General features: G+C 44.1%; 1 protein-coding gene across 5 annotated transcripts in view; it reads right to left on the bottom strand.

Annotated features, from left to right (window-relative positions):
• Nucleotides 1-26,409, bottom strand: part of ZRANB3 (zinc finger RANBP2-type containing 3) — a 593,631-nt gene that overhangs the window by 54,104 nt on the left and 513,118 nt on the right. For all 5 annotated transcript variants that reach the window (XM_029605377.1, XM_029605376.1, XM_029605378.1 and 2 more), the window contains one exon: nt 4,376-4,778. In XM_029605377.1, the coding sequence (XP_029461237.1) occupies nt 4,376-4,778 (403 nt within the window). The remainder of the gene's footprint in view (nt 1-4,375; nt 4,779-26,409) is intronic.

Below are 26,409 nucleotides of genomic sequence, written 5' to 3' on the forward strand. Positions count from 1 at the left end.
TTGGCGCCTGCAGAATGGCATGGCTGCGAACCTCAAATCGCTGACTTACCATGTACAGGAGAGAATCTCTTCAGAGATAGGTTGAGGAACATGGTGGCCTAGTTACAGGATCATCATGAGACCCTCCAGCAGCTCTCCAGACCTGCCCCTCCTTAGCCAGGTGGTCTGTGAAGCAGGGTCAGAGGAAGTCTTTCTACTGCCTGAGGAAGTACTAGCCTCCGGCCCTTTGCTCCCGTTCACTGAGGGTGAGCTTCCGTGGCCGTCCCAGGCTTCCGTGGCCTGAGATGGCCCAGTGGATTCTGAGGTTGCAGTGGCACCAGGGCATGCAGAGCCTCCTGGCTCGCATCCTAGTCACCCCGTTTCTCCGGGAATTTCTGTCCTGGTAGCAGGTTCTTTCGAATTTGGAACGGGGAATATCTTTCCAAATTCTGCCTACCCAAATTGTCCTAACTGCGGATGTGTCCACTTTGGGGTGGGGAGCTCATGTAGAAAGGCTCCACACCCATGGCCTATGGTCCACCCAGGAAGCACGGTGTCAGATCAACTTCCTGAGGGTCCAGGTGATGAGGTACGCGCTGTGGGCTTTCAGAGAATGGCTATCCAACAAAATTGCCCTGATCCAAACAGACAACCAAGTTGTGATGTGGTATGTGAACAAGCAGAGAGGCATAGGTTTGTACCTCCTGTGCCAGGAAGCGGTCCAGATCTGGTCCTGAGGCTTGTCCCATGAGATGATACTTAGGGCCATGTATTTGGCCAGAACAGAGAATGTGATAGCGGACAGACTGAGTTGTGCCTTCAGACCCCATGAATGGTCTCTGGGCCAGGGGGTAGCGAACCAGATCTTTCACCTCTGGGGAAACCTGGATGTTCGCATCCCCTTGCAACAGGAAGGGTCACCTCCAGCCTCGGACGCCTTTGCTTGCCATTGGGCGGGGGGTCCTTTTGTACGTGTATCCTCCGATTTCTCTGGTGATGAAAACTCTCTTGAAGCTTTGCAAGGACTGAGGAGCTAGGAGGATCATTTCTTCTTTTTCTCATTGGCCGAGACACATCTGGTTTCCACTCCTTTGGGAGTTGTCCATCTGGGGACTTCCCCAGATCTCATCACACAAGATCAGGGCAGGCTGGGGCATCCCAACCTCCAGGCCCTAACACTCACAGCTTGGATGTTGAGAGGTTAATTCTGCAGCTGCTCAATCTTTCTACTGATGTGTCTCGGGTCTTGGCGGCTTCCAGAAAGCCTTCTACTAGAAAGTCCTACAGACTGAAGTGGAGGATGTTTTCTGTGTGGTGTGAGCAGAAGGCCTTAGATCAGTTTTCCTGCCCCCCAAAAATTTGCTTAACTACCTTCTGCACCTATCGGAGGCTGGCTTAAAGACCAACTCCGTTAGGGTCTATCTCAGTGCAACTGGTGCATACTACCAAGGTGGAGATGTTATGCCCATCTCTGTACAGCTGATAGTTGTATGTTTCATGCGGGACCTGCTTCAATTGAAGCCTCCTCTAAGGCCTTGTGCTGTGTCTTGGGAGCTCAACATGATGCTAGCTCAGCTGATCAAAGCTCCCTTTGAGCCACTGCGCTCCTGTGATCTGACGTACCTGACCTGGAAGGTCATACTTTTGGTGGCGGTCACTTCAGCACATAGGGTCAGCAAGCTCCAGGACTTAGTGACTTATGTACCGTATATCAAATTTTATCATGACAGGGTGGTCTTATGTACCCAAAGTTCATGCCTAAGATTTCCATTTTAACCTGTTGATCGTCCTGCCAACATTCTTTCCCAGGCCCCATTTGCATCAAGGTGAATGAGCACTGCACAGTTTGGATTGCAAGAGAGCCTTAGCCTTCTATATGGAGCGGACAGAAGCCCATAGACAGTCCACACAACTTTTTATTTCCTTTGACAGGAATAGGCTGAGTGTTGCTGTTGCCAAACAGACACTATTCAATTGGCTAGTGGACTGTATCTTCTTCTGTTATGCCCAGGCGGGACTACATCTTGGGGGTCATGTCAAAGCTCATTCTGTCAGAGCCATGGCAACGTTGGTAGCCCACTTGCGAGCAATTCCCGTGGAGGAGATCTGCAGAGCTGCGATGTGGAGTTCTTTCCACACATTTGCATCTCACTACTGTTTGGATAGGGATGGCTGACGTGATAGTAGGTTTGGCCAGTCTGTCCTTTGGAATCTCTTTCAGGTGTAGAACCCAGCTCTCTCTGCCTAGGGCCCATTGCTTGGGTTCAGGCTGTCTCCTCCTCTGTTACCAACAGCACTGTGGTTGTTGTGCCTGTTGGCACCTGGTTGGTGTTTGTTAGTTCCCTTTCGTGTTTGGGAGCAGCCTGTAGCTAGGGATTTATCCATGTGTGAGGATTACCATCCTGTTTATCCTAGGAGAAAGCAGAGTTGCTTACCTGTAACAGGTGTTCTCTTAGGACAGCAGGATGTTAGTCCTCACAAAACCCTTTCGCCACCCCGCATAGTTGGGGACCCAATGTGGACGCGTGATATAGGGCATGCTGGGCATGCTCAGTATGCACAGACAAAGTTCCAGAAACTCTGACATAAGTTTTCCGTGCCGGGCTCCATCTGGTGATGTCACTGATGTCTGAGGACTAACATCCTGCTGTCCTCAAACACCTGTTACAGGTAAGCAACTCTGCTTTCTCCAACAAAAACTAATAAAAAAAACCCTTTTGCCATGTCCTGCAACATTATATGTTTTATTTTCCTTCCCCTTGATTATTATTTTTTTTGCTTAAAAACGAATATTACATACCATAAATTGCTTCCTGGTCTATAGCCTAGTCTGAGGAGATGTATACTTGTGTATAAAGTACTTTTCTATTATTAACAGACCTTCCACCCATGGGTGGATCAAAGCAATCTGCTGTCTGAAGCAGGGGTTGAGAAGGCACTCCCCTCCTCCCAGGTAGAAGGGGCTGTGGGAGAAGGGGTGCCCCCCTTGGAGTTTTACTGAGGAGGGAGGAGAGGTGGGTCTCCTCTTAAGTTTTGATTTGAAATGCTGGAGAAAGGGGGGTGTAAGGTTTGGGTAGATAAAATGTCAGTAATAATATTTCTATGAAACTGGCAACCCTGCCACATTCCCAGAAACCCTATCACCTACTTTCTACCCTTCCCCAGCATCTGCCTCCTGGGAGAGTGGTGGTACATCCTCTCTCACTCACATCACTCCCATAAAATCTTGCTCTCTCTAATTCCCTCCCCTTCCCCTCTTTTCCTCTCCTCTCCCACCCCCTCTCAATCAAATTCTTGACTTTTTCTCTTCTTTCCCTCATTTCCCTTTTCCCATTTCTTCTCTCTCAATCATTCCTTCCTCTTTTGTCTCCCTCCCCTCTACCGCAGTGATTCTCAACCCAGTTCTCGGGGCACACCTAGCCAGTCACGTTTTCAGGATTTCCACAATGAAAACGCATGAGACAGACTTGCATACACAGTGCATGCAAATCTATTTCATGTGTCCTGGGGCCTGTCCCATGAGATGATACTTAGGGCCATGTATTTGGCCAGAACAGAGAACGTGATAGCGGACAGACTGAGTTGTGCCTTCAGACCCCATGAATGGTCTCTGGGCCAGGGGGTAGCGACCATTTTTTAGTCCCTCTTACCTGCATGGGTCTTCTTCCTGCCAGCAAGGGTAGGAACTCCACCAGCATGTCATTCAACACACCATCAAAACCTTCTTCTTGCTGGTGAGAGGAACCCTGCCACAGTGTTACTCACCATGCTACCATATGGATCTTGTTCTATGGGCTGCCACCTTACATTACTTAATGAAAGACCCACCCCTGCTTACACCTATGAAACTCATTGATACACAGCATGGAAGTGCAAGAAAAGAAACTTTTTATACCAGCTGAATTGTATGGTGACCCATTAATATTTAAACTGTATATTCCTCCAAAAAGCAGACTGTAGATCAGTTCTAGCTATTATATACCACATACTTTTTTTTTTTTTTTACTGTACCAGAGTTATTAGTGAGTCTATCTTACACTGTACATTGATTTCTGGCAGTGGCATTTGTTACTATCAACACCAAGTAACAATATTATTTACTTCTGCTAAGTGCTAACATGCAAAAATCAATTATTTTGTTTCTTTGCTTGTTAAGCTTTATCACAAACAAAGACTAAGAGCTTTTCCATAGTAGGGAAATGTTTTGAAATTTTTAACACATTTTTAAGAATTGCTGGTTTGCTAACACTAAACAAAAATTCAATTGCAAAACTGCTTTTCTTTTTGTTTTAATCAATTTATTGAGCTGTTCTCCTATAGATAAGACATGTTATCAAGATTTCAAACTTTTCACTGATAAACCTAGAACTTTGATTTGTACAATTAATATTTTTACCTGATCTAGAGGAAGCTGGGACATCCAAGTATTCTGCAGAAGACTCTTTCGTTGATTCTTTGGGGCATCCCTGACAAAGAGGTACAACTCCTGAGCATTCAGACCACACAGTTGACAAACACCATGCTCTGTCTCAAACACTTTAGCTCTCATATAACCTTGATTAGAGCGAATTAAGAAATCTTCTTGGCATTTATGAGAGCAAAACAATATCTCCCAGGCAACAGACTGGTTATGTTTGATAAACTGGGATGTTGGTTGTTGGCAATGAAGGCAGAGTGGTTTCCCTTCATGGTCTACAGCTTGCACATAACCTTTGAACATAGATGGATCAAACGTTATGCTAGGCTGGATGGCTTCTGAACAAGGAACCTCTGGATCTTTTCCATCTTTGCAAAACATCCTGAAATTACAAAAATACTAAATTATACCCTTTCATTTTTTTCTGGATAGCATTAAGTGTGCATGAATATATAGTAAAAATTCTATTATCTGTCTTCCATAAGGAATAGTCCATGCAGTTAATCAAATATTCTGGTTATCTGAAAAACCTTTGCTTCCTGCTCCAGCATCTCCTGCCCTGGTAGCAGCCTGAAGGGAACAGGAGAGGAAGAAGTGAGGCTACAGTAGACAGAGTACATGAAAAAAGAGCAACTCTGCTCCCTAATCCAGCCTCTTCCTTTCTGTCATTTCCCTTCCCTACCTCTCCTGGCTTTTGCAGGGGACAAGAGCAGAGGGAATGACAGCGTGGACAGAGCACAGAGCAGGTCAGAGAAAAACTATACTGCTTTCCAATCCAACTTCATCCCTCCTGTCATTTCCCTCTTCCTTCTATCGAAATTGCTGCTGGGTGAAATGTCAGTTAACAGAGCATTCAGAATAATAAAGTGATAGATAAATAATGGAGCTTTTACTGTTGATTCAGAGCTGTTATTAAATATGTACAATTTCTATCTTTTCTGAACAGCATTAGATGCATGCGAGCATATTGTCAGGGAGGTCCATATTCAGACAGTCCAGCTAGGTGGATAAACTTATCCGGTTAATTTTGGAGGCAAATTCAATATGAAACTGCACTATGGAATATAGCCTGCTATCTTAAAGTTAGCCAGCTAACTATAAACTGCCTAACTTTAGAACAGTTCTTTGGCCCAACCAGGCTAAGCCGGCTAAATCAGCTGGTTAACTTAAGTCGACTAACTCAACTATTCCCAATTACGCCCTTGGAACGCCTCTAACTTAACCTACTAAATTCTAGCTGTTTAACTTATTAGGCAGCTAGAATATAGCTGGATATATGCCCAAATATTCATTTAGCCGGCTAACTTCTGAGTTAGCCGGCTAAATGCTTCTGAATATGTACCTCAGGGTTATTATTTTTCTAGTTCAAACATTTTATTCCTTTTTCATAAATTTACAAAACAATTTAATCACAGGATAATACCCAATCTAAAAAAGTATACATTTTTTTAAAGAAATAAGACAAACCAAAGTATAGAGCTATTATATAAGTAGAAATTGTTATCCTTTCTTCTAAAACAAGAAAGAAAAAATCATGCTGTACATCATTTGAAGGCAGTACACAAAATGTAATTTTGTACTTCCAATTAGATTAATTTTTATATATTTATGGGGAACTGTAGAATACAGCAAGAAATCAAGCAGTAAGGTCATTCAATTTACCCTATGCCAAATCCTTAGAGACTTGCCAAGATTAGCACCCCTGGAATAGCAACAAGCTTTAGAAGGAATAAGTCAGCATATTCTCTTAATAAATGTAATTTCAATATGAAAACAAAGAAATATCTTCACCAAGTTGGGCAGTAGACTACGCTTAAAGCAAACTTACATGCTGTTAGGAGCAAAATAAAGCTTTTCTTTGGAATACTATGATTAAGTTCAAATCAGCACTTAAAATCTAGTTGAGAAAGTACAAGTTTAATACATAATTTTAATTTCTCCTATGACTTGTGAAACTGAAACAGTCATATTTTTCTAGATGCTCTCAATATCAGTAACATTTATAGATACAGAAAGTATCTCTTACTACAAAGGGGCCTGATTAAATGCCTCACAATAGTTTAGCTTAAAACCTTTTGACACCACCCAATGTTAAGCCCAAAGCTTATGATCTCAAATTCTATTAGAACTGATGAAGAAATTGACCCTTTTTTATCCTTTAGATTGATGAAATTCTTGACCAGTCACTATGAGAAATGCAATAATCCATTGTTTGTAAAGAAAATAATTCTTCCTCTATCTAACAAAAGTCTGCCCAAGGATATCTGCACAGTATGAAAGTGTACTGCCAGTTTTCATATTGTAAAAACTGGAGACTACTATTTATCTTTTCCATACAAATTCCAGCATTTGCTAGCTGCAATTATATTTTATAATTGTAAGAAATGTGAAACAAAAAAAAACCAAAAATGAAAAAGCCTGCATTTATTTTCTAAAGTAAGAGAACAAATGAAGAAATTTACAGTGGGTGGCCATGGGACCAAGATGGCGGTGTAGGAGGCTGCATGAAAAGCTGCTCTCCCGAGGTTCTGTTACCTTATTCAAATGCCAGCCAAAAGAAAGGGTAAATTGCGGGTATACCCTTCCGAACCTGCTTTACCCACTAACCAGATGAGGATAACGGCATATGCAGCCCCGATGCTGGAGAAAACGGGGGAGGAAGCCCCGCTACAGTCATTGAAGAGGGAGCTTCGCTTCTGCATGGGGAAACCACACTCAGCCCCCCGGATTGCAGGCCTCCGCCGGCCCTGATGACTTAGGTAATTCTCCAGGAAGCGGCGCGGCATGGTAATGTCATTGCTCCGATGGGAGGGGGACGCCAAGGAGGCGAATCCACGCAGGCAGTGCAGCTCTACTCGAGCCCGTTGGAAGCAACGGGAATGCAGGCAATGGGAGAAATGATACCACCCTTATCCCCATTGGACCCGGTCGAGAAGGAGCGCAAGATCCAGGAGATTCAGAAGACGGAGACCACAGGGCTGCCGCTTGTTCGAGCCGGGGGTGAGTTGTTTCAATTACCCCCTAAACCGACAGTGGTCACCCTGGATAAGCTGTGGGACCTGGTGGCTAGCTTGGGACAGCTAGTTGCAGATTTTGACTCTAAATATCTGAAGGTAGAAACGGAATTTCAATCTTTAAAGCAAGATATGGGGGGTCAAATAAAAGAACTTGGAAGCAAGCTGAGTGGAATTGAACAAACAACGAGTCAAGTGCAGGCGGTGAACATAAATCTGATTAAAGATATTGGAATGCATTCCAGACGGTTGGAATTGCTTAAAATCATTCAAGACATTTAAACTTGAGGTTTCTTAATTTTCCCAGGACTTTGGGTGAAGGAATCCAAAGCACGATAAAAAAGTTTCTGATTGAATGTTTAAAATTTTAAGACTCACGGCTGCCAATAATCAATAAAGTTTACTTCTTAATGAAATCTATGAAAAAACCAGGAGTGGGTCAGATAGGAATTATGGAAAACTTAACACAGTTTATTGAAAGTTCTGACATAGAGGTAATGGATAGAGGAACGTTGCTGGTGTCTTCTGTTACTGAAAGAGACATCAGCAATGTTATGAAGAGTTTCTTCCAAAATCAAAATGTGGAATTCTATGGTCAATTAATTAAAATATTTCTGGACCTGTCTAGACCTACCCAGGTTAGAAGAAAAGAATTTGATTTAAGGCCTCAAGTAATTGCTCTAGGATATACTTTTGTATTAAGGTATCCGTGTAGATTGTTACCTGTAAGAGAACTCCTGGGCGCTGGCGTTCCGTCCTGGCATTGACTTCCTGTTTGGTGCGGCTCCGCGCGAATCGGGACGCGGCCACGCCCCCTTATGACGTCAGACGCCAACAGGAGCGTCAGCCTGGGCGGGAAAGTTGGGGGATTTAAAGAGAGTCTTCTCTCTCTTTTTCCGCTTCGGCCACAAGTAGTGTTTGGTAGCTGCTTGCTGCTTACTCAGTTTCCTGCTGTTTACCTGACCTGGACTGCTTTGTTGGATTCGTTGTCTGCTGCCTGCCCTGACGTGGACTGCCTTGTTGGATTCGTTGTCTGCTGCCTGCCCTGACGTGGACTGCCTTGTTGGATTCGTTGTCTGCTGTCTGCCCTGACCTGGACTGCCTTGTTGGATTCGTTGCCTGCTGCCTGCCCTGGACTGCTTGAGGAACTCCTCTGCCTGCTGCCTGACTCCAGATTCCCGTCCTCCGTGTCTGGAGAGATAAGGTAAGCGGTCATCGACCGAGGTTCCACGTATTCTCGTAACATAGATAGCAAATGTTGCTTATCTGATGTAACAGGTGTTCTCAAAGGACAGCAGGATGTTAGTCCTCACAAATGGGTGACATTGAGGATGGAGCCCAACCACAGAAAACTTCTGTCAAAGTTTCTGGAACTTTGACTGGCCCCTACTGGGCATGCCCAGCACGGCACCAACCCTGCAGCCAGCAGGGGTCCCCCTTCAGTCTTGTTTCAAAGCTACAGGCAGTGCCGAAAAATAAAATAAGAAAAACGAACCCAACACCGCGGGGTGGCGGGCGGGTTTCGTGAGGACTAACATCCTGCTGTCCTGTGAGAACACCTGTTACATCAGGTAAGCAACATTTGCTTTCTCACAGGACAAGCAGGATGGTTGTCCTCACAAATGGGTGAGTACCGAGCTGAGGATGTCCGAACGTGCACCAAAAGTACCCAACGGCATGCAACAGGCACAACAACTGGGGTGAGGTTTGGTAGAGGACATCCGCACCCCACCAGGTAGGCGGAAGGGTGTTGGTACGTCATGTTAGAAAAAGGTTACGCAAGACAGATTGGCCGAAGATGAAATCCTGTCTTCCAGCTTTGTCCAAACAGTAGTGGGCTGCAAACGTATGGAGAGAACTCCAGGTAGCAGCCCTGCAGATGTCAGGAAGCGGCACCGATCGAAGGTGTGCTACTGAAGTCGCCATGGCCCTCACAGAGTGTGCCTTAACACGGTCTTGAAAGGGAATGCCAGCTTGCTGATAACAGAAAGAGATGCAGTCCGCCAACCAGGAGGAAAGAGCCTGCTTACCCACAGGTTGCTCTAACTTGTTAGGATGGAAAGAGACGAATAATTGAGTGCTCTTCCTGTGGGCAACTGTTCGGTCTAGATAGAAAGCTAGAGCTCGTTTGAGGTCGAGGGTATGCAGAGTCTGTTCCCCGGAGTTGGAGTGGGGCCTGGGAAAGAAAATAGGTAGTATGATGGATTGATTAATATGAAACTCCGAAACTACCTTAGGTAAGAATTTAGGGTGAGTGCGGAGTACCGCCCGGTCCTGCAGGAGTTTAGTGTAAGGCGGATAGGTAACTAGGGCCTGTAACTCACTAACCCTGCGAGCTGAAGTGATAGCCAAAAGGAAAATCACTTTCCATGTGAGATATTTAAGGTCACAGGAGTGAAGAGGTTTGAAGGGTGGTTTCATAAGGCGACCAAGAACCAGATTAAGGTCCCAAGATGGGGCCGGAGGACGTAAAGGTGGCTTCAAATGGAGCAAACGTGTTACAAGGGGTTGTACTGAAATAGGGACATCCCTGATACCTTTATGGAAGGCGGCTACCGCACTGACATGCATTCTAATAGAAGAGGTCTTTAGACCTGATTCTGACAAATGCCAAAGATAGTCCAAAAATTTAGGAATTGGACAGGAAAGGGGATCAAGGGACTGAGAAGTGCACCATGATGTGTACCTTTTCCATTTATAGGAGTAAGATTTTCTTGTGGAAGGCTTTCGTGAAGCGATGAGGACACGAGAAACTGAATCTGATAGGTTAAGTGGTTGAAGGACTAACCTTTCAACATCCATGCCATCAGGGACAAGGCTTGGAGATTGGGATGGAGGAGGCATCCGTCGTTTTGAGTGATCAGATGCAGGTCCCAAGGGAATGTGTCTGCGGATGGAGAGATCCTGGAGTATGGGAAACCACACTTGGCGTGGCCAGTGAGGTGCTATCAGGATCATGGTTCCCTTGTCCTGACGTAGCTTCACAAGAGTCTTCGACAGAAGAGGAAGTGGAGGGAATGCATAAAGCAGACCGGTTGTCCACGGGAGGGAGAATGCATCCCTGGGCCGAGAGTGCTGAGTCCGAATGAGAGAACAGTAATTGGCCACTTTGTGGTTCTGAGGGGATGCAAAGAGGTCTATGTGGGGATAACCCCATTTCTGGAAAAGAGAGGTCGCTACCAAGGGATTGAGTGACCACTCGTGCGGTTGGAAGACACGGCTCAGCCGGTCTGCCAAGACATTTTCTACCCCCGGCAAGTAGGTGGCCCTGAGGTACATGGAACGGGAGAGGGCTTCTGCCCAAATCTGCGCAGTTTCCTGACAGAGAAGGAAGGAGCCTGTGCCTCCCTGCTTGCTGATGTGCCACATGGCCACCTGGTTGTCTGTCTGAATCAAGATTATGTGATTTGATAGGAAATCTTGAAAGGCTCTGAGAGCATATCGGATTGCTCGAAGCTTCAGGAAATTTATCTGGTGTTTGGCTTCCTCTGGAGACCAGAATCCTTGAGTTTGTAGACCGTTTACATGGGCTCCCCAGCCGACGTTGGAAGCGTCGGTGGTGAGAGTTATTTGAGGATCTGGTGGGTGAAAGGGCAAGCCCTGTAGGAGGTTGGATTGATTTTTCCACCAGGCAAGAGACAGACGGAGCGTGTCGGTGACGCGGACAATGGTCGACAGAGGCTGAGTGGCTTGAATCCATTGTGATTTCAGAGTCCATTGCATGACTCTCATGGCTAGACGGGCCATTGGAGTCACATAAACTGAGGAGGCCATGTGTCCCAGCAGAATGAGGAATTGGCGAGCTGTTGCTGTGGGTTGAGACTGCAACTGGCAAGCTAGGGACACAAGGGTTTGAACCCGTTGATGAGGAAGGAAGGCTTTTGCCTGTAAGGTGTCCAAGTCTGCTCCAATGAAGGATAAGGTTTGAGATGGGAGTAAGTAGGATTTCTCGTAGTTGACAAGAAATCCTAGAGAAATTAGAGTTCGAATTGTCAGGGTCAGGGAAGACCGAGCGATTTGCTGGGTTGGGGCCCTGATCAACCAATCGTCCAAGTAGGGGTAGACATGGACGCCTTCCTTCCTGAGGAACGCTGCAACCACTACGAGACATTTGGTGAAGACTCGCGGTGCGGATGCTAGACCAAATGGGAGCACTCGGTATTGAGAGTGGTTTTGGCCTACTAGAAAACGGAGGTATTTCCAATGAGACTGAGTTATCGCAATGTGGGTATAAGCGTCTTTGAGGTCTAGAGAGCAGAGCCAGTCCTCTCTTTGCAGCAGAGGGAGAAGCGAGCCCAGGGTTACCATTTTGAACTTCTCTCTGTGAAGGTACTTGTTGAGGGCCCGTAGGTCCAGGATTGGTCGAAGTCCTCCTGACTTTTTTGGGATCAGAAAGTACCTGGAATAGAACCCTAGTCCTTGTTGCGAGAGAGGAACGGGTTCTATAGCATTGGACTGGAGGAGAAGGGAAACTTCCTGCTCTAGAAGAACAGAGTGGTCGGTAAGATTCCACAATTGCAGAGGTGGAGAGTCCGCAGGAAGAGTTAGGAAGTTGAGATGGTAACCCTGTGCAATTATGGCTAGCACCCATTGATCTGTGGTGATGTGATGCCATTTTTCTGTAAAGTGGCTTAGTCGACTCCTACTGGTATGTTTGGTAGAGGGATTAGGCATCTGCTCTCTAAGTGAAAGTCAAAACCCCGACGCAGGGCCTGGTTGCGGAGCTGTAGTGGGCTTTTGCTTTCGAGGTTGGCGAGGCTGAGGCTTTTGATACGGCCTCGTTGACCTGGACTTGGTGTGTGGGGGATAATACTTCCGTGGATGGAAGAATTACGTTTTAGGTTCCCTCTTAAATGGTTGCTTAGAAGGGAAGTCAGAAGGAATCGATGAGAGCTGTTTAAGGGTCTCGTGATGATCCTTTAATTCAGCAACTATTTGGTGAATTTGCTCACCAAACAAATTATCCCCTAAACAGGGCAGGTCAGAGAGCCTGTCCTGAACCTCCGGGCGAAGGTCAGAAGACTTAAGTCAAGCCCAGCGTCTTGCTGAGATGGCTGTAGCAGACAGTCTAGTGGAAGCATCGAAGATGTCATAAGATGTTCTTATCTCATGCTTTCCAGCTTCAAATCCTTTAAGTACGAGGTTTTGAAGGTGTTGTTGGAATTGTTCTGGTAAGGTATCTGAAAATTCTTGTAGCTGCTTAAAAATGACCCTGTTGTATTGGGTCATATACAGCTGGTAAGAAGCTATCCTGGAAATGAGCATAGCCCCTTGGTATACTTTCCTGCCTATACTATCTAAGAACTTGTTCTCCTTAGTAGGTGGTATGGATGAGTATGGCTTTATTCTTTTAGCTTTCTTTTGAGCTGACTCTACCACGACAGAGTGGTGGTCTAGCTGAGGTTTTTGAAAGCCAGGTGCTGACTGTACAAGATAAGTAGAGTCAGCTTTTTTGTTTACTGGGGCAACAGATCCAGGAGTTTCCCAATTCTTTTTTAGAAGGTCCAGAAAAACCTGATGAATTGGAATGGAAGTGATGACTTTTGGGGCATCCAGAAATTGGAGTAACTCCATCATTTGGTGTCTGTTATCTTGCTCAGACTGAAGCTGAAAAGGGACTAATTCAGACATTTCCTTCACAAAGTTAGTGAAAGAGAGGTCCTTGGGGGGAGAACGCTTTCTGCTTTCAGCTGGAGAGGGTGGTGAAGGTAAATCATCGGTATCTGTAGAAGTATCATCACCCCAGGTGTCATAAGGGTCAGGGTGCTGACCTGTAGGACCGCAAGGGGGGTTGGATACCTGAAGGTCCCGGTTGAGGTTTGGAGAAACCCGAAGGAATCACCGGGGGCATCGAAAATACCCTTGGAGGCATCGGTGCCGGCATCAAAGGCATCGATGGAGCCGATGTGCGTATCGTCCCGGAGGAATGTATCGGTGGCGAGGGACGACACGGCATCGATGGAACCACTCCCGAAGGAGGAATTCGATACGGTGTTTCTGCACCAGATGAATTTGGCATCGGGGAGCGCACCGGTGCTGTCGGTGACCCGGGTATCACCGGTGGAAGGGCGGTCATGAGCGCTTCCATCCGGGCGAGCAGCGGTGCCAGCGCTGCTGGAATCGGGTCGATGACTGGTTCCACTCTCGGTGGCGGAGTCGGTGCCCAAAGGAGTCTGGAACCGTTGCATTGCTTTGTCGATGGCCTCCTGGACCAGCCAGTCCAGTTCTTCCCGGAGACCTGGGGTAACAATACCCGGCTCCGGGAAAGAGGGAGGCTGAGGCTGAGCCGGAGGGACCACCGTTACCGGTGGAATCACGGCTCCCAAATCTCGATGGGGTGAGGGTTGCCTCAATGTCTCAGAAACAGAAGTGGATGGTGCCGCTTCTGATCGAGACTTCTTCGGTGGAGGCTCAGACGGTACCGAGGTCGATGACTTTGATTCCTCGACGGTCCGAGACTTGCGATGTCGATGACGATGCTTTTCCCTCCGATCCCCACGATCCTCGGGGGAAGGGACGGGTGTCGATGGCCGTGGAGACGTCGATGGTAGACGGTCACCGGGAGGTTGCCGACGATGGAAGGACTTCGACGGTGCCGGTTCCGAGGACGTCGATGCGATGGACGGCATCGGAGTGTGAGCATGGAATAGGAGTCCCATCTTCTCCATTCTGGCTTTGCGACCTTTTGGTGTCATAAGAGCACATTTGGTGCAAGTCAGGACATCATGCTCACTTGCTAAACATAATACACAGACTCTATGAGGGTCTGTGATAGACATGGTGCGCGTACAATCTGGGCACCGACGGAACCCCGACGCCATGGCCATTGACCAAAAATTTAGCCGCGGGACGGTCGACGGCCAGCAGGCTGCGAAAGCTGAACTCGACGGTAACTGGCGAAAAACGGCAAAAAAAACTTACCGAAGTACCGCAGGCTAAATTTAGATAGAGAGGGGACCCCTGTGGGGCGAATTTTACTTCAAAGAAGTTCAAGAAGAAATTCCTGCAGGAATGTGGTAAGAGCTCCTTAACCGCGTGGCTACTGCTGCGCGGAAAAAAGAAGACTGAAGGGGGATCCCTGCTGGCTGCAGGGTTGGTGCTGTGCTGGGCATGCCCAGTAGGGGCCAGTCAAAGTTCCAGAAGCTTTGACAGAAGTTTTCCGTGGTTGGGCTCCATCCTCGATGTCACCCATTTGTGAGGACAACCATCCTGCTTGTCCTGTGAGAAGTTATGTTAGACGTAAAGATGAGAATTTTGTTTTCAATTTAGTAGAACAATTAAAGTCTTTTTTGTATGCTAGGGATGTAGCGAGTTCTTCTAGACCAGGCCCCTTAGAGCAATCATGAAAAATAAAACAGACATCATACGTTAAGCCAGTTACTTAATGGTTAAAATACCTTAATATACTCTCTTTAAGTTTCGGTCCTAAGCTGCTTCATTTTATACCTCGCTGTAAAAGCATGTAATATGATTAATGTTCTGAGCTGAAGTTATGTTTGATATCATTTACCTATTGTATGCTTTTCATTTTTTCCTCAAAGTATGAATTGTAAAAATCAATAAAAATGCAAATTAAAAAAAAGAAATTTACAATGGGTATGATTCATACTACCATAGTTGGAACCTCTTAAGGAATAGGCAAACCAGCCAAACTAATACACAGTACCTTAACAGAGCAAATCAGGCTCTCTCAGAAAGGGTGACAAAAGGTGATACTTCAATGACATTTTTATCCAAATAATCCCGCTTACTATTACTGTACAAACTACTCAAGAAAAGACAATTATATACTAAACTATTTATTCAGGTCACAAAGGAAACTATCAATATGATGAGGTCTTTGTTAATTACATTGTTCAAGCAACATTCAGGATAGCTTGCTATTTCATTAAAGTCATAATTACAGCCCAAAAAAGATTTTGGTAGGAATAATGATAAACTGCATAAGTACTACTACTTTCTGGGGTAGGTACCAAGTCCAATACCACCCCAAGTATCAGATATTACGATGACCCTCTAAAGTAGGGGTGAGAAAATTACAGCCCACGGGCCAAACCCGGCCTGATGACAGTTTTTTTTCCAGCCCTTCTTCTCCTCAATTTGCCCCATTAGATCTGGCCTGCTGGCACCTTCGATGTAATCAACAATGGCCTGACACTGCAGGCCTTTGTTAATTACTTTTTCCTGGATGTCGGCAGCTGGAGGTGACGTTCCCCTCAGAGGAAGCAGTGGGTCAGGAAGGGGAGAAGCATCATCCAACTTTTGGGAGGCCCGTGCAATTGCTTGTGGACCCCATTCCACTGATGGTGAAGAGACCCATGTGGTTGCTGGTAGACCCCATCTTATTGGCGGCTAAGAAATGAAGAGGCTGCTGGTGGACCCCATCCCACTAGCAGTGAAGAAAGGAAGAAGCCAATCTTTTCATTTCACCCGGTGGGGCAGAAGCTACTCATGTGCATTGCTGGGTGAACTGAGCCCATCTTGTAGTTTGTGCAGGCCTCACAGTATTAAAAGCTTGTGAGGGCAGCACTTTCTCGGTGCTGATCTCACAGTACACAAAGATCAGCATGGAGGAAGTGCTACACCCACAAATTTTCAATACTGTATGGCCTGCAGAAAGAAACAGCAGCAGAGCAGGCTTGGATGATGGATTGGCTCCTCTTTGGCATGTGGTGGCCGTGACAGTGGTAGCAGAGGAGCAAGAGAGGTACAGAAGCTGCGGTGTATGAGTGTGTGTATATGTGAGAGCAAGAATGAATTAGAGTCTGCCTGGGGATCTGTGTGTGAGAGAGAATGAATGGGTTCCTGCCTGGGGTATGTGTGTGTGTGTGTGAATGAATGGGTGCCTGCTTGAGGTGTGTAAGAATGAATGGGTGTCTGCCTGGGGGTTTGTGGAAGAATGAATGAGAGCTTGCATGGGGGTCTGTCTGTGTGTGTGAAAGAATGAATGGGAGCTTGCCTGGGGTGTGTGTGTGTGTGTGTGTGAGAGAGGGAACCAGTAAGAGTGAGTGTATTATTGTGTATGTGTGTGTGGATGGGTGTGTGTGAGGGAGTCAGTGAGATTGAGTACATGTTTGTGTGTGGATGGGTGAGAGAGCAATGTGTGAGGTGAGTGAAAGCATATTGTGTGATTGGGTGAGACAGCGCATATATGTATGGATGGGTGAGAGAGCATTCTTTGTATGGGTAAGAGAGAGCATATGTATATGTGTGTGTGGGTGAGAGAAAGAGAGCACCTTATGTGCAACAACCCCCTCCACTTTCCTCTCTGCCTGCTAGTCCACGACAATATCGGAGCATCTGCAAATGAAAAGTTCCCAGGTATGGACAGTGGAGAATTTTAAAAAATCCTTACTAGTTTTAATTATTGGGTATTATTTGTGCGTCTGTTTTGAAATATTTTATGGGTGTTTGGAACATTTTTATACTAGTTTTTAAATTTTTGATGTTATTCTATTTGTTAATTGTGTTGAATTATTATTTTTATTGGCATGGTTGCTGCTTTGATCCTCTGATTGTGGGGTATATTCTATGGGGGGGGGGCCACCCCTCATTCACAAACCTCTAAAGGGGACTCTGGCCTTGGCTCCAATACATGCTGGTAATATGGCCTTCTTTAAAAAAAAAAAAAAAAAAAAAAAGTTTGTCCATCCCTGTGCTAAAGGCTACCACTAATCTATACATTTTTACAGAAAGTAGCTTTATTACAAGAATTTCTGAAGAAAAATTCTTAATAATATAATATAATATAATTAATGCAAACTTTCCCATGTTATCTCCCACCCCCTTTTAATACCTTGTTCGCATGTTTTAATCGTTCAATGTAAAGCGCCATGCCTGGCGCCAGTTTATGTTACAATGTGAACCGATATGATATCCTGGATGAATGTCGGTATATAAAAATTTTAAATAAATAAAATAAATAATAAGGATTCTGAAAAAAGCTGGCATCTGACAGCTCCATTTTGTATGCTCCATAGTATTATACAGGTTTTTTTCTCCAAAGTATCTATGAAAAAATGGTTGGTATTTGGGCCCCATAGTTAAAAGTGATTCTGGCATCCTAAAGTTTCTAAAATATGTCTGTCACAAAACATATGCCATACTATAACAGGAAGAAATTGATTGAAACTTTGAAAAGTGAAACTTTCTTTAAAAAAAAGTTTAAATTACTATTTTAAAGTTAAACTGTTTTTCATAAATTCAATAAATGGTTTTCTGATGTAGATGATACTACTACTTGTTTACAAAAATATGTCAAATCCTAAGAGACTTGCCAGACTTGAAGTCCATATTAAAATAGTTTGATCGGCAAAGTTCAGGACTGAGCTGTACAAATGGCAGGATTAAAAAATCCTACTACTCTGAATGCCTTTGATTTATCTGGGTAAGCTTTTAGTCATAAAAATCTTACTTGGAAATTGGAGGCATTCCAGAGTGGAGATAAGTTAGCCAGATATCATTGAAATTCAGTGTTATCCAGCTCTGTAACATGAGCCCCTCGGTCTTTCTTCATCCAAGCTACTACATGGATATATCCCAGTCTCTGTCTCTTGTGATTTCATGGTTTTGGTCTTAATGTCCTTTTACTGCTTCACTGCTTTTTCAAATATTTTGCCACTGCTTCAGCAGCCCCTCAAACAGAACTATTAAGTTTTATAAAAGACTTGTATGAGTATGGAAAAGTCCAAGGCCAATAAATTCATGGTCAGCAGCTTCAAGGCCTGTATTTGTGGGTGCCGTCTGCTATTGCTGCTTGACTCCTTAAATTACTACAGCTGTGACTGATAACCCCTAAGGCGTAAAAACACTATATCTATAGGATGGATGTCCTAAGGAAGGTGCTGGAGGGTAATGAAATGAAACTCTGGCACAAGACTAATTTAATTTAATTTTAATTTAATTAAAAAAACTTTTCTATACCGTCGTTTAGTAGAGCACCATCACAACGGTTTACAGTTAGGCACAAATATGGTTTGGTTTCTAAATTATCCAAAAGGTGCCAGTATTATACGTTTACATAGTTCAATAATATACTCTAAATGGGGAATGGGTGTGGTTACCATTTATGATTGTTAGCGTAATCATATGTTTATACTGTCTTTCAAATATAATACTTAAATATGAGAAAAAAATAATAAAAATAAGCAACTCTGCATTTTATACTGGTGACTTTCAGTTGTTTTTGTGTTGTTATTCCGCTACCTCACTGTGAAATGCTTTTTTGAAGAGCCATGTTTTTAAGCCTTTTTTGAAGAGTTTTAAATCTTTCATTAGTCTTAATTCCAGGGGTAATGTGTTCCATAGTAAAGGTCCTGCCAAAGACAGTGCTCTCTCTCTGACTTGGGTCAACTTTGCTGTTTTGACTGAGGGTATGGTTAGTAAAGCTCTATTGGCTGATCTGAGACTTCTTTGAAGGACATGTAATCGTAGTGCGGTGTTTAGCCAGTCAGCCTGTTCATCATTTATTAGTTTATGCACTGTGCATAGTGTTTTAAATTGTACTCTTTGTTCTATTGGGAGCCAGTGTAAATCTGCAAGTGTCTGGGTGATATGATCTCTTCTGCCTTTACCAGTAAGTATGCTGGCAGCCGAGTTCTGTAATATTTGCAGTGGTCTGATAGTAGTATATGGCAATCCTAGGAAAAGTGTGTTACAGTAGTCCGTGCTGGCAAATATTAATGTTTGTAGTATTGTACGAAAGTGTTCCTGATTTAATAAGGGTTTTAGTCTTCTAAGGACCATTAGTTTGGCGTAGCCTTCCCTTGCTTTTATTGATATGTGTTGTTTAAGGCTCAATTCCGTGTCTATAGTTATTCCTAGGTTTCTAGCTTTATCAGTTAGCTCAACTGATTTGCCATTTTTAAGTCGGATGGGATTTTGAATTCTTTCAATATTTTTTCGTTCCTCCAGACTTTTAAAGAGCTAAGTGTTTTATTTAATAATAACTGAGTGCATTGTATTGAAAAACAAAAACAAACCACAAAAAAACAAACAAACCACAAAAAAGTAGCCAGAAGCTAGAAATAAGCTAGGAGCAGTATATACCAAAGTAAAAAAGTTGAATAGTTCAGCTCAGTTACTCACCTTGGAAAGGTGTTGAGGTAGTGTGATTGGGTTTGAATAGGGAACAACATTTGTTAATCAAGGGAGCTGTGAGTCACTCAGGCTGACTAACTAAAGTTAGACTGTTTGTAATTCCCAACCCTCCCACCCCTCGCCCACCCACCCCAAGCTCATCCCTTAATTTATAGGCAGGTGCCACTTGCACAAAAAAAACCAAAACAAACCATCAACAAAAACTTTATTGAGAATTCGATCAGACCCCAGTAGGCCACTACCAGACATATAGTGAATTCACTAATACATTTAAAGGAACTTAGACACATTCCTACTCCCATAGCAACCTAAAACTTAACTAGGAACTGATCAAAATTGAGATGAAGGCAGCAGTCCAGCAGCAAGAGGGGGGCTTCCCAGTCTTTTGCATCGAGTGTCACATGTATGATTTTTTACCCACCGGTGAGAAGTTGTACATGTGCATGCGATGCAAAGAGCTCCTGGCTCTCAGAGAACGAGTCCGATCTCTGGAGGCTAGAGTGGCAGACCTGGAGGAGCTGAGGGAGACAGAGAGGTATATAGATGAGACCTTCAGGGACATAGTAGTCCAGTCCCAACTTCAGACTGGCAGCCCTGGTGCTGCCTTGGAGGAAGAAGGTCTCATAATGGGAGAGCACCAACCAGGTGTAGCAGGAAAGGATCCTGTAGCAAGGACCTGCTCTCTAGGTGATGCATTGTCCTTTCGCACTGAGGATATCTCCCCAAGGCCTACCGCCCAGGAGGGAAGGGTTAGGTCGGCCGTCATAGTTGGTGATTCGATTATTAGGAATGTAGATAGCTGGGTGGCGGGTGGGCGTGAGGATCGCCTGGTAACATGCCTACCTGGTGCGAAGGTGGCGGACCTCACGCGTCACCTAGATAGGATTTTAGACAGTGCTGGGGAGGAGCCGGCTGTCGTGGTACACGTGGGCACCAACGACATAGGAAAATGTGGGAGGGAGGTTCTGGAAGCCAAATTTAGGCTCTTAGGTAGAAAGATTAAATCCAGAACCTCCAGGGTAGCATTCTCTGAAATGCTCCCTGTTCCACGCGCAGGTCACCAGAGGCAGGCAGAGCTCCGGAGTCTCAATGCGTGGATGAGACGTTGGTGCAAGGAAGAGGGATTCAGTTTTGTTAGGAACTGGAGAACCTTTTGGGGAAGGGGGAGTCTCTTCCGAAGGGATGGGCTCCACCTTAACCAGGGTGGAACCAGACTGCTGGCGCTAACCTTTAAAAAGGAGATAGAGCAGCTTTTAAACTAGAACAAAGGGGAAAGCCGACAGTCGCTCAGCAGCGCATGGTTCGGAGAGATGTATCTTTAAAGGATACTAATGATGCATTAGAATTAGGGCATCCCGACAGTGAGGTTCCAATAATTAGAAAAGTAGTCCAAGTGCCTGTAACTAAAAACTCACCTGAGCTAAAAAATTCTAACTTATCCCTATCAATTAAAAAGCAGAATAAAAATACAAACAAAAAACAAACTTTGAAATGTTTGTATGCTAATGCCAGAAGTCTAAGATGTAAGATGGGAGAATTAGAATGTATAGCAGTAAATGATGACATAGACTTAATTGGCATCTCAGAGACATGGTGGAAAGAGGATAACCAATGGGACAGTGCTATACCGGGGTACAAATTATATCGCAATGACAGAGAGGAGCAGTCGGGAGGAGGTGTGGTGCTTTATGTCCGGGATGGCATAGAGTCCAACAGGATAAACATCCTGCATGAGACTAAATACAAAACTGAATCTTTATGGGTAGAAATCCCTTGTGTATCAGGGAAGACTACAGTGATAGGGGTATACTACCGTCCACCTGGTCAAGATGGTGAGATGGACAGTGAAATGCTAAGAGAAATTAGGGAAGCTAACCAAATTGGTAGTGCAGTAATAATGGGAGACTTCAATTACCCCAATATAGACTGGGTAAATGTATCATCGGGTCACGCTAGAGAGATAACGTTCCTGGATGGAATAAATGATAGCTTTATGGAGCAATTGGTTCAGGAACCGACGAGAGAGGGAGCAATTTTAGATCTAATTCTCAGTGGAGCACAGGACTTGGTGAGAGAGGTAACGGTGGTGGGGCCGCTTGGCAATAGTGATCATAATATGATCAAATTTGATTTAATGACTGGAAAAGGAACAGTGTGCAAATCCAAGGCTCTCGTGCTAAACTTTCAAAAGGGAAACTTTGATAAAATGAGAAAAATTGTTAGAAAAAAACTGAAAGGAGCAGCTACAAAAGTAAAAAATGTCCAAGAGGCGTGGTCATTGTTAAAAAATACCATTCTAGAAGCACAGTCCAGATGTATTCCACACATTAAGAAAGGTGGAAAGAAGGCAAAACGATTACCGGCATGGTTAAAAGGGGAGGTGAAAGAAGCTATTTTAGCCAAAAGATCTTCATTCAAAAATTGGAAGAAGGATCCAACAGAAGAAAATAGGATAAAGCATAAACATTGGCAAGTTAAATGTAAGACATTGATAAGACAGGCTAAGAGAGAATTTGAAAAGAAGTTGGCTGTAGAGGCAAAAACTCACAGTAAAAACTTTTTAAAATATATCCGAAGCAGAAAGCCTGTGAGGGAGTCAGTTGGACCGATAGATGATCGAGAGGTTAAAGGGGCACTTAGAGAAGATAAGGCCATCGCGGAAAGATTAAATGATTTCTTTGCTTCGGTGTTTACTGAAGAGGATGTTGGGGAGGTACCCGTAATGGAGAAGGTTTTCATGGGTAATGATTCAGATGGACTGAATCAAATCACGGTGAACCTAGAAGATGTGGTAGGCCTGATTGACAAACTGAAGAGTAGTAAATCACCTGGACCGGATGGTATACACCCCAGAGTTCTGAAGGAACTAAAAAATGAAATTTCAGACCTATTAGTAAAAATTTGTAACTTATCATTAAAATCATCCATTGTACCTGAAGACTGGAGGATAGCAAATGTAACCCCAATATTTAAAAAGGGCTCCAGGGGCGATCCGGGAAACTACAGACCGGTTAGCCTGACTTCAGTGCCAGGAAAAATAGTGGAAAGTGTTCTAAACATCATAATCACAGAACATATAGAAAGACATGGTTTAATGGAACAAAGTCAGCATGGCTTTACCCAGGGCAAGTCTTGCCTCACAAATCTGCTTCACTTTTTTGAAGGAGTTAATAAACATGTGGATAAAGGTGAACCGGTAGATATAGTATACTTGGATTTTCAGAAGGCGTTTGACAAAGTTCCTCATGAGAGGCTTCTAGGAAAAGTAAAAAGTAATGGGATAGGTGGCGATGTCCTTTCGTGGATTGCAAACTGGCTAAAAGACAGGAAACAGAGAGTAGGATTAAATGGGCAATTTTCTCAGTGGAAGGGAGTGGACAGTGGAGTGCCTCAGGGATCTGTATTGGGACCCTTACTGTTCAATATATTTATAAATGATCTGGAAAGAAATACGACGAGTGAGATAATCAAATTTGCAGATGACACAAAATTGTTCAGAGTAGTTAAATCACAAGCAGATTGTGATAAATTGCAGGAAGACCTTGTGAGACTGGAAAATTGGGCATCCAAATGGCAGATGAAATTTAATGTGGATAAGTGCAAGGTGATGCATATAGGGAAAAATAACCCATGCTATAATTACACGATGTTGGGTTCCATATTAGGTGCTACAACCCAAGAAAGAGATCTAGGTGTCATAGTGGATAACACATTGAAATCGTCGGTTCAGTGTGCTGCGGCAGTCAAAAAAGCAAACAGAATGTTGGGAATTATTAGAAAAGGAATGATGAATAAAACGGAAAATGTCATAATGCCTCTGTATCGCTCCATGGTGAGACCGCACCTTGAATACTGTGTACAATTCTGGTCGCCGCATCTCAAAAAAGATATAATTGCGATGGAGAAGGTACAGAGAAGGGCTACCAAAATGATAAGGGGAATGGAACAGCTCCCCTATGAGGAAAGGCTGAAGAGGTTAGGGCTTTTCAGCTTGGAGAAGAGACGACTGAGGGGGGATATGATAGAGGTGTTTAAAATCATGAGAGGTCTAGAACGGGTAGATGTGAATCGGTTATTTACTCTTTCGGATAGTAGAAAGACTAGGGGACACTCCATGAAGTTAGCATGGGGCACATTTAAAACTAATCGGAGAAAGTTCTTTTTTACTCAACGCACAATTAAACTCTGGAATTTGTTGCCAGAGAATGTGGTTCGTGCAGTTAGTATAGCTGTGTTTAAAAAAGGATTGGATAAGTTCTTGGAGGAGAAGTCCATTACCTGCTATTAAGTTCACTTAGAGAATAGCCACTGCCATTAGCAATCGTTACATGGAATAGACTTAGTTTTTTGGTACTTGCCAGGTTCTTATTGCCTGGATTGGCCACTGTTGGAAACAGGATGCTGGGCTTGATGGACCCTTGGTCTGACCCAGTATGGCATTTTCTTATGTTCTTAGATGTATAAATTCTGTTTTTTCGATGTTGATTACTAGTTCCATTTGGTTTAATAGTTGTTTTATTATGTCTAGGTATAACACTGCAAAATTCAGTGTTTTTTCAATTGTTTCTTCAACTGGTAGAATTAACTGAATGTCGTCAGCATATATGTAGTGTATGATGCCTAGCCCCGCTAGCAGGTGGCAGAGGGGGAGCATGTAAATGTTAAATAGCGTCGCCGAGAGTGCTGAACCCTGGGGGACTCCTGTCTTTAGTTTGATTTTGTCTGATATTGTGTTTTTTATCTGTCTGATATTGTGTTTTTTATCTGTACCTGATGAGATCTATTGTTCAGATAGGATGTGAACCATTCAATTGTTTTGTCTTGTTGTGCTCAAGAGCGAGGCTTTGTCAGACTCTCGGCACAAGAAATCAAGATGGGAACCTTCCCCCTCTCATGAGCACAGGAAAGCTCCCACACTTTGCGGTGTCAGGTCCTGGATCTGGCTCAAGCCAGGGTTTGAGTCTGGCACAGAAGTCTGTGGTGTTGGGCGAGATGCCAAGAAAAGGGCATAAATAATGCGAGAGACCACTTCAGGGCCTTCTTCCCCTTAATTCGTAGCCATTGATTTACGCTCAGTCAGAATGGACTCCTCTTTGACGCAGCAACACTGGTACCAGCATCGTTCTGAGTCATTTATTTTACCTTGACCCGGGGCTAACTAGGGCACCATCTGTGTCACTGCTGTGGAGCTTACATTCCAAGACGCAGTCTAGACATTCTGCATGACATCACAAGGTGCTGTCGCTGTGAGGCTAAACTATTGTGAGGCATTTAACTTGGCCCATTTTTAGTAAGAGATGCTTTCTGTGTCTATAAAGAATCTGACCTATAGGTTACTGTCAATGATGTTGGAGGGAAGCACTTAGGTGCATAAGTCCATGAATCCCACTCTGCTGGTTCATGGCATGGAAGAAGACACTGCTGTTGCTATTCATTGTCTAAGGCACCATTTGACAGACTTACTGACATAGCTGACACAGAATACCTCTGAGCTGGCTGCTGCCAAAGCACAGACAGACCTCAGTGAGGATGAGCTGACCTGCAACAAGGAGGGTCTTTCAGCTAGTGAGAGCACAGCTATCAGAGCCAATGAAGAATATTTTTACCTCTTTAAGCTCTGAAAGCCAGAGAGGGAGATCACAACATTTCTTATAAAAGATGAAGGAAGTTTTTCCACATAGTAGAGCTGACCTGACCTGTACCCGTGCATACTTCTCCTCAAGAGTATCCAGTGTAGGGAGTAAGTCCTCACCCTCATGAGAAGTGAATTCTCCTTCTTCAGGAGAGTCCCTTCATGAATCCAAAAAGAATATGTGGCATGAGTTTATTCTGCGGTTCTATTGGACGTTTCCTCCCCAGTCACCTTCAGCATTGTAAGAGTTGTAGCTCAATATTCTCCCATGGTCAGGGAAGGAAGAAAATTCCACAGGGATTTCAGCAGATCCCCTGCCAGGCTAGACACAGCATACCTCATTTCTGGAGGATCTCTGCTACTGCAAGTTCTTGGATAAGCTAGAAAAATTCTATCCATCAGCAAAATTGATTGGATATTTTAGATATGGACAGTACTCTGTACAGTTAATGCACAATTATAGAGCTTTGTGTATCCAGTTGACTAACGAGAGTATAGATTGCTATTTCATTACTTGCTTGTCCACCCATGTGGTCTATGTAACATAATGCCCGTGCCTTCTTTATGTTGGCAAGATTAGTAGGTAAAAATCAAAAGGTAAGGGAGCAAAATTTGAAATGACCACAAATTTGTGCTGTTCAAAAAGTTATCAATTTAATATAGGTTCACAGCAAGTGAGTTCCACAACAGAGGTCAATTAGCTGACCCCTGACATGGACTGCGTTTCGTAAAATTGCATCGGGAGGGACCAAATCTATAGTTACATAGACAAATAAATCAGCAAGTGGACAAAAGAGAACTAATGATGGTTCAGCAGTTAGATGTAAATTAAAACAAAGCAATTTTCTCATTGGATATTACAAACAGACATGCAGAGCATTGCAACGAGAGATTCCTAAGAAAGAAATATACATAAATACAAATAAATTTAAAAATAAATACATGATGAGAAGACAAGATGGCCGCCTGCTAAGACACACATATAGAACCTCTCTCTCTGTTTTTCCGCTCTGTATTGGATTACCTTTGCATAGATGCCTTACACGAAGTGCAAAGCCAGGTTAAGGGAGAATATCACTAGTTCTCCCTCTCCTGCCTCTGTTCAACCTTAGATTGAGGAGTTCTTTGGTGCAACACCAACCTCTACTCCTGTTGAGATGGCCGCTTCAGAAGTAGTTGATGGGCGTAACTCATCTTTGCAGGCCGAAGAGATCTCTCTCACCCCGGGAGCACTGGCTACACCAATTCCTCCTTGTCATGGATTATCA

The sequence above is a fragment of the Rhinatrema bivittatum genome, chromosome 6, assembly GCF_901001135.1.
Source record: "Rhinatrema bivittatum chromosome 6, aRhiBiv1.1, whole genome shotgun sequence".
Classification (NCBI taxonomy): domain Eukaryota; kingdom Metazoa; phylum Chordata; class Amphibia; order Gymnophiona; family Rhinatrematidae; genus Rhinatrema; species Rhinatrema bivittatum.